General features: G+C 42.6%; 1 protein-coding gene across 1 annotated transcript; it reads right to left on the bottom strand.

Annotated features, from left to right (window-relative positions):
• Positions 1–389: 389 nt before the first annotated feature.
• On the bottom strand, positions 390–7,889 carry EIF3F (eukaryotic translation initiation factor 3 subunit F). The gene is made up of 8 exons (XM_081281612.1): positions 7,473–7,889; positions 4,506–4,576; positions 4,182–4,261; positions 3,604–3,741; positions 1,970–2,061; positions 1,421–1,557; positions 1,180–1,293; positions 390–621 (listed from the first exon to the last, which is right to left on the bottom strand). The coding sequence occupies exons 1-8, from the start codon at positions 7,849–7,851 to the stop codon at positions 544–546; spliced, it is 1,089 nt and encodes a 362-aa protein (XP_081137738.1). The 5' UTR covers positions 7,852–7,889; the 3' UTR covers positions 390–543.
• Positions 7,890–8,770: the final 881 nt, after the last annotated feature.

The raw sequence follows: 8,770 nt of genomic DNA, 5'->3' as shown, positions 1-8,770 counted from the left end.
TGTCTCTGTAAACTGCATATGGGGGTTTGTTTTAATATTCAAATTCCCCCGTCTGGCTAATTTAATCCTTTTATTTATTGTGCCTACTGATGCACTGGACTGTTTTACCATCTAATTTTCTTTCAACTACCTTTTCTATGCTCATTTCTCAAATTTTTAGAAATCTGTCTCTTCCCTTTTTCTATTCTATTCTCTCTCATCACTATTCTGACCACAGAAAAAAGAGTGATAAGAAAATGCCGAGAAGCTAAAATGGCTTGGGCAGTGGGTACAACTACTGATGATGAGTCATTCAAACATAACCAACTTCTACCTACAGTGCTTCTTAATGTAAGCTTTAGAATAGTTTCTTCCCTTCCACCCAGCAATAAACTCACATCAGATGAAACTCAATTACAAAAGGTAGGCTATGTTTATTCAGAGTCACAAGCAGCTGACTGACTCAGTGTGACTCAAGACCACAAAGAAACCATTTCTCCTCCACTTCATCCTGAGTCCTAATGGTAGAAAGTCAGACTGGCAGGAGTTCTGTTTGGGGCCCATTCACAGGTTTACAAGTTTCTCATTGAGGGCAATCTGTGACTGTGTGAGATTGGCCAGGTAAGTCACCATCAGCAGGTCCTAAAAGACAAAGAATAAATAATAAGTGAGCACAATGGCTGGTCTGGCCGGCTATTGTGGACACTGGGTGTGAGAACAATCCTGGATAAATGACAGCTGGGAGTGACTGAGCAGGAGTCAAACATGGAAGACAGGAAGGAAATGCTTGGAGATACTTTTCTTTCTTTACCAATGCACTTACAGACTAGCAGTGCTTTAGGTAAGATTCACAAGTGGAAGACTGAGAGAGGAGTGGGGGCGGGGTCTATAAACAAAGATGGGGAAAATAAGAAACTGCATTTTCATTTCTTGGAATTTTAGTATTTCTTTCTATAGTAAATCTATAACAAGTCACAGTAGTATCAGCAGTACCCAAGACAATGGAAGCAGAAGGATGAGATCCTCTGAATATGTGTACTACCCCTTCCTTCCCTCCAACCTGGTCTGCAAGGTGGCCAAAGGTGGAGCTTATATCCTTATATCCTACTCTGAGCCACCCCACCAACTCCTTTCACAGTTGTGTCTATGCTGAGGTAGAAGGAAGAGGCAGGCTTCCAGAGGCCCAGGATTAGCACTTACATTGATGTTGCTGTTGAGCATGGTCTCAAAGTCGTCAGGAACTATTTTGGGTACTTGGTTAACCAAGCTCATCAAGAAGCGGCCCACAGTATTATCAGCTGACACCTTCCCAGACTAAGCACCAAAGTAAAGAGGAATAGTTAATATTCACCACTGGGCACTGTCATTTTATCAGCAGATCCTTCAGTGATCTCAAGGTGGAGCTCCGTCCCCTCCCATGTTTCTCCTTTTTCCCTCTTACCAGCACATCCTCTGCATACTGCAACACTGTGCTCAGGGCATCCTGGATGCGAGCTGATGCCCCTCCCACTTGTTGCAAGTCACTGGAGAGTCCAATCACTCGGTTGGGGCTGAAACAGGTCTTCATGATCAGGTCAACTGTGGGAGTGAGTTGGGTAGGGGTAGACAATAAGAGACAGGGAATTTAGTCATGCCATTAGGAAGGAGATGGTCTCTAATCTGATAACCCTCCCTGAACCCCTTCTGGACTCGTTTGACTCTCCAAATTCCCTGCTCAGTCCTTATTGGCTTTTTTTCCTTTGGAGGGAGCTTAGCTCCTCTACCTAGTAAGCTAATCACTGCTTTTGGTCTCATACAAATGGTCAAGTTGTCTCTAGTTGATAATTTCCCACCTCTAACGATTTCTCAAAAAATTCTTGAAATCCAAGCCATCACAAACCTTAAATCAAACTCTTCAAGTCATTTAAGGCCTCCAGCTTTGCTAGACAGCAATAGCCCCCTCACTTGAAAAGGCTTAAGTCTTTAAGGAGTGGATGGCAAGGTTACTCACCTCCAATGCGTTCAGTATCGTAATATGCATATTTCACGGTGAGAGGTGTGAACATCACTCCCATGGTCCTCCCAGGGACACCCATTAAAGTGCTGGGAAGGGAAGGAAAAAGGTAAACAGATGGTTTAGACAGCAAGGTTGCCACACCTAGCCTGGCGTGGAAAAGCAGTTACAACAAGAATACTGCTTCCAAGTTTCTGAGGCAAGAAGGCAGGGACCACTTGAATCTGAGGTCTCAAAGAAACAAAACTCATCTCTCCCCTTAGCTCATTCTATACACCAGAAGGACCTTTAGCCTTTGGAACTGGCCTGTTCCTTTAGAGGATGACTTCATACATTGCAATGTCAACAAAGAAAGGATAGGACTCTCAATTTCCCTGTGGAGCCAGCTACAGAGACACCCACTCACCCTCAGCAAATGGAGACAAGAGAGGTCTTTTCTGGGAGCCTCTCATCAGCACTGAAAAAAACAAATAGACTCTGGTCCATCAGGACAAGACTGGGATGCTACAAATAAAGTTATTAAAAGTGATGTCTTTGGGGCTGGGGATGTGGCTCAAGCGGTAGTGCGCTTGCCTGGCATGCGTGCAGCCCGGGTTCGATCCTCAGCACCACATACAAACAACGTTGTTGTGTCCGCCGAAAACTAAAAAATAAATATTAAAAAAAAAAAAAAATCTCTCTTTCACCCTCTCCCTCTTAAAAAAAAAAAAGTGATGTCTTTACTATGTTGACTCTATATGTTCAAATGGATTTTGAGAAGTATGAATTATCTGGAAAGACTAGAATTTAGGCAGTGGCTAGAGCTCAATGGTACATCAGTTGGTATACGAGGGGTTGGCACCCACCATCTTTATCTTATTGCCCAACAGTTAACTGGCTACATGAGTGTCAGACTTTTTATTCCCTTATGGTCCAAGACTCAATGATCACATGACAGGCCTTGATGCTCATGCAGCCATTCTGCAGACTCCTGCCCACCAAAGAAATACCACAAAATGAAACAGCAAATGAGGTGCACTAACAAAGGCATTCACTAACCACAAGTTACAATTCTTCTAACTCTCATAGCAGACCTGTCTTCAGTAAGCCACTAGGGCCTTTCCCAACAATCCCCATCAACTGACATTTTAATGGCCTGAAAATTCAACGTGTAAACACTGTAATGTTACTGTCACCAAAACTGCATACAATCCCGGGCTAATAGATGTGTTAAAAATAAGGACAGTCACCCACTAACCCATAAATAGTAAGTCCTAGGAATGACAACTAAAGAGTAACCCAGAATAATGAACATGAATCACAAGAATATCAAGCGAGGACTGCCTATTCTAGACAAGATGACATGAAACGTGAAAACTTGCTCAAATACCTAAAAGGTTGCCATTTAAAATTGGTTAAGAGGAAGGGGTATCTAGAGTACAGGAGGATTAGTACAGGATGAAATTATGGGGACAGTTTTTGCTTCAGAATGAAATCTTTCCGATTCCTTTCTAAGAGAAAGAAATGAGCTTCCTGAAGAAGCAGTGAGATACACAGTGAAGGAATTAAACCTGCATGAGGTAGGGTGGGGTGTCATCTAGGGAGGGCTGGATAGCCTTTTATTCCCTTATGGCCCAAGACTCTGTGGTCACCTGACATAGGCCTTAATGCTCATTCGACCATTCTGTAGACTTGTGTCCACGGTGAGATGAATAGGGTTAGGGGCCTCCCGGCTGTAGTACTCGTGGATCAGCACAGAGTGCTCTGTGATGTCATGGCCTGTGGCATACCTGGAAAATAGAACATAGTTGTAGATTCATGGCATCAACATCAAACACGATGGTGGGCTGGGTATTCAATAACCCTATGGTAGTTATACTTAATGGAACAAGACTTACAAATCAAAGCTGAAATTCAAAATAAATATTTTTGATCTCAAAGGACCAGAGATTGAACCCAGGGGTGTTTAACCACTAAGCCACACCTCCAGTGCTTTTTATTTTGAGACAGGGTCTTGCTAAATTGCTTAGGGCCTCACTAAGTTGTTGAGGCTGGTCTCAAGCTTGTGATCCTTCTGCCTCAGCCTCCTGAGTCAATTCATAGCTTCTTGAGATCAGACAATTTTAATATTCTTGTCTCTAAAAGGGGAAGACAAGCTTTATTCTGATGGCAGAAGAGCCTGGCAATCACTGAGAGACTTTCCATCCAGCCCTGCCCTTCCCCAACTTACCAGCCCAGGATGAGTTCATTTGGAGAGACTTTTTTGTGCAATTCATACATGTTCTTAGCAAATTCCATGTCAACAGCCACCTAAGAGGGAAGGCAGGAAAGGAAGCTAAGAAGCTAGAAGTTCATAGAAAAATTGAATAAAAAGGACAGACCCTCATGCCCTAATAGACAGAAGAGACCAGGGAAGTACATACAACGGAATGAAACTCTTAGGCTGTAGGAGCTCAAGTTATAAGCACAATAAATTGTGCAGGAGGGTCCCTGAGGGGAGCCTGACAAATGCACAGCAACATACTGCAGAGGGGCAGTTCAAATTCCTACTCACTTCATCTTCTGATTCATTGTGTGGCACTGAAAAGCAGTTGGTGACCTCCACTGAGTGCTTGTCAACAGTTCCTGTGAAAAAGAGAATTGTCCATGCGTTATTTAATTCTAGGGCTCCCAATAGTCTCTGACTACTGTTGAAATGCTTTAGAAGGTCCTTCAAAGCCAGCGAACAGTAATCCAACTCAGTGGCTTCAAGTTTAGCATCAACAGAACCAGGATTCTCCAGATAACTAAAACTCTAGAATGATCAACTCCTTCCTCTATCACCAAACAGGATTAATTCTTCCTTCACAAGATTTCCATTTTTTCTTTTACTTTCTATTATCAGCCCTTCCTAGACCTTTATTCTTTGGCCTTCATTTTTCAGCCTGTAGACTCTTGCCCGATAATTTAATCTGCACAGCTACCTAGAAGATTTTACTGCCAATAAAATAGCCTCATTCCACACTGTCAGCACAATTTAACTCGAAACCCTCTATTTAACTCATGCAGAAACCCTCTATCCGTGAACCTTAAATATCAATGTCAGTCTTTACCACAAACTTTGTTTTTCTAGTTGATATCACATATCCCACTACACTAATTCCTTGACCTCACTGAGCAACTAGTTCTTTGACTTTTCTACTTTCTTCAAATCTACTGGCACCTCCTGCCCTAGGCCTCAAGTGCTTTGCTTCCCTATCCACCACAGACTTCAATGTTGCTAGTGGGTACTAGAGTTTGTCTAATGCAATTCACTGATTTTTGTTCTCTTCTTCAAACTATGTGTTTAAACTCAATAGATATCTGATGTCTCAACAGCATTCAAAAAACTTGACGGCTTCATCTTAAAACTTTCTTTTTGCTGGGTATGATGGTACATATCTGTAATCCCAACCACTTGGGAGGCTGAGCCAGGAGGATTGCAAGTTTGAGGTCAGCCTCAGCAAGTAAAGGACCTAAGCAACTTAGTGAGACACTGCCCCCCCCAAATAAATAAATAAATAAAAGGGCTGGGAATGTTGCTCAGTGGTAAAGCCCCTCATCATCAACAACAACAAACACTTTCTTTTCTTTGGGATATGACACTAGTCTCTAGTTTTCTTCCTTCTCTTTCTATATTTCTGTTGGCTCTTCCAGGGACTTCTCCAGTTGACAGGGTTCTATCTTAGTTCTGCTATCTTTTACTCTATGCTTCTTTTCTAGGTCAGGCCCTGACCTAAAAATGTTTTTGTTAATAAAAGTTTAAATGCTTAACACCAAGAGCGCTGTACCATGATTCAGTTTGCAAAAGGATCTAAAGGTCTAAATTTAGCTGATCTGACTAGGGTGTCATTGTAGTAACTGGGGCACTAAGCATAAACTATGGGTATAAGATTGTTTCTTAAAATAGCTCCAGTGAATTTGGAAAATTTGATAAGTATCTGTCAAATGCTATATTAGTAATGTAAAAATCATTTGCTGCAGAAGTCTACAATGGGGCACTTACAGAGTGTCTTCATATTGTGGGAGGATAAGGATAGAGTAAGGGTGAGTATATTGGATGGAAGATTAATGCTAATATTTCTGCTAGGGACCTTGAGGATGGATGGAATTTAAACAAATAAGGGAGAGCAAGGAAGGCATGTGTGGCAGAGTATAAAGGTTTGGTTTGAGAAAAAATGTTTAGAAGATAATGAATCAATTAAAGTTTCTATAAAGTGCTACAGAGAATGTATGTATGTATCAGGGACTAATTCAGTCCCTAGCACTTGGGACAGCATGGGCCCGATGTGGTAGATGTCAACCTACACCTGTAACTGATGTGTTTCAGCACAGCTAGATGCTTTCTGTAATGATGGAGTTCTCACTAAAATTCTGTTGAAGCAGCCACTGAAGGAATTAGACTTTAAGCAGTTTGCCTTAAGGCACATGGCTACTATTTGGTGAAATCTATCTATATATCTCTGTCTTATTTGCAATATACCAACTGTCTTCTATAGTGTAAGGCCTATTACAAAGTCAAGAATAAGAAAAAGAAATGATGCATTCAAGTAGAGCAGACTTACAAAGGGGTTTGAAAGCAGTCACTGAGAATAGAAATGAATTTAATGGGACTAGCAGCTTCTGGAGAAAGGCATTTGTTATCAGCAATCCCTCTTTAGTCTTTCCAGTTTTACAAACCACTTTAACAGAAAATATTTGTTTCCCAAATCTGTAACACAGGCAGGTAAGATATAGTCTTCAATCTGAAGGCTAAACACAGATTTATAAACAGATAATAAAACTGTATCTAATTGTAAAATCAGAGAGGACACTGGGCTGTACTTATTGTATTAAGAACTAATATTAGAGGAGATGGAGGGACAGAGGATCAGGCTAATTTCAGGAAAACAAAATACTACAAAATCCTAAATAAGTTCCAGGCAAATCAGCTTACTTGTTGAGAGTAACCTTTTTACAGTTGTTCCCAATCCTTTGCCAAATGGTTAAAAAAAAACTTTGTGAACATCTGGAAAACAAAGTCATTCAGTCATTGGATAAAAGGGGGGTGGGATATGATCACTGGGTTTAAGGAGGCAAGGGTACTTTACTTTCTACTGGGAGTTTTGAGTTCATTTTTGGCAGAATGAGGCTTATCATTCTTGACATAAAATGCTGCTGGAAATATTAAAAAATAAAACAGGGGCTGGGATGTGGCTTGGCGGTGGAGCGCTCGCCTAGCACGGGCAGGACCCGAGTTCGATCCTCAGCACCACATAAAAAAACGGAAGTCACTCGGCAGATGCTATTCAGTAAATGACAACTACTCCTTGTTATATTTTGCGTCGCTTGAAGTACATCGATCGGGCACGTGAGGGGAGTGTTCAAGCCCTCTGGGAAGATAAGTCGCAGCCGGAAAGTGCGATAGAGAAATAGGTAACAAAAAGATCAGTGTGGATTGGAAGAAGGATTGGGGGATGAAACAGTTAACATGAGATGTGCAGAATAACATCTGACCACTCACCCAGCAGAGTTCCGATAACACGCGCAGCGCCGTCGTTGCGTCGCTCGTAGCTGTCCACGATGGAGGCCAGAATGACCGGGTGCAGCCTGACCACGCGGCCTCCGGGGAAGGGCCCTGGGAGAGCAGGACTCGGCAGGGAGGGCGCTGGGGTTTGCGCTGGGGCTTGCGCGGAGGACGCGGTCTGGCCTGGTGCCGCGGGAGCAGCCGCGGTGTCGGAAGGTGAAGCTGGAGCCGCAGTCGGGGCTGCAGCCGCAGCTGGCGCTGGAGCAGGCGTTGGCGAGGGAGTTGGGGCTGAGGCTGGGGCTGGAGCGACGGTCGGAGCTGGGGTTGGGGCCGGAGTGGCGGGAGGAGTACTTGCCGGTACCGCCGGTGTGGCCATCTTGTTGAGAAAGGAAACCTGGAGCGGAAGGGAGTGAGTTTGCGAGTATTAGAAACTCCATAGGCTGAATATGTACCACGTGAACGAGGAGTCGGTGCCCATTGGTTACCAATGACACTTCTTGGGGCGCGACAATTTCCGGCTGTTCGTAATGTCTTCCGGAGTTTGTGCTTCTTATTTTAGGTCCGATGCACACTCAGTGAAAGCCAAGTCAAATTGTTCCTAATAAACTTGGGACCATGTTAGGAAACAACGAAACATATTCTGCATAGCTGCCGCCAGATGGAGCCAGAGAGTAGCGCAAAGGTAGCAATTCCTGGTTTAGTTTTAAATGGGATCAAAGTGTCTCTAAAAAAATATTTGATTCTTTTTAGTTACATATAATATTAGTGTACATTGTGACATAGTAATAAAAGCATGGAATATAGTTTGGTCTAATTCAGTCCCTAGCACTTCCCCCTATCCTTCCTCCCTCCTCTTGCTCTTCTCCCTTTACTGATCTTTCTGCAATTTATTTATAGTTTTAAAAAATTAGTGTCTTGTGAATATACTTGATGTTGGGTGATATATTCATGTATGTACATATGAATGTTCAGTCAGATTCATTCCACTGTTCTTCCCTTTTCTCTTCACTGCTTCCTCTCCCTCAATCCTCTTCATCTACTCTTTTGATCTTCCCTCTATATTTATGAAATTCACCCCCCATCCCCCGCTTATTTTGGATTAGCTTCTGCATATCAGAGAAAATATTCGACCTTTGACATTTTTGGACTGGCTTATTTCACTTAGTATGATAGTCTCCAGTTCCATCCATTTATTGGCAAATACCATAATTTCGTTCTGCTTTATAGTTGACTAATACTCTTCTGTGTTTATATACCACATTTTCTTTATCCATTCATCTTGATGGGCATTTATG

The sequence above is a fragment of the Spermophilus citellus genome (genome assembly GCF_964194105.1).
Source record: "Spermophilus citellus genome assembly, chromosome: 2".
NCBI classification, from domain to species: domain Eukaryota; kingdom Metazoa; phylum Chordata; class Mammalia; order Rodentia; family Sciuridae; genus Spermophilus; species Spermophilus citellus.
Note: the sequence above shows the minus strand (reverse complement) of the source record. Positions and strands in the feature narration are given on the sequence as shown.

What these genes read in the sequence shown, in the direction of transcription:
- EIF3F (XM_081281612.1), bottom strand. Translation starts at nt 7,851, where the DNA reads ATGGCCACACCGGCGGTACCGGCAAGTACTCCTCCCGCCACTCCGGCC. An exon ending in ACAATGAATCAGAAGATGAA is followed by an intron (nt 4,262 to 4,505) that starts GTGAGTAGGAAT and finishes CTTCCCTCTTAG; the next exon opens with GTGGCTGTTGACATGGAATT. An exon ending in TGCTCAACAGCAACATCAAT is followed by an intron (nt 622 to 1,179) that starts GTAAGTGCTAAT and finishes TTTGTCTTTTAG; the next exon opens with GACCTGCTGATGGTGACTTA.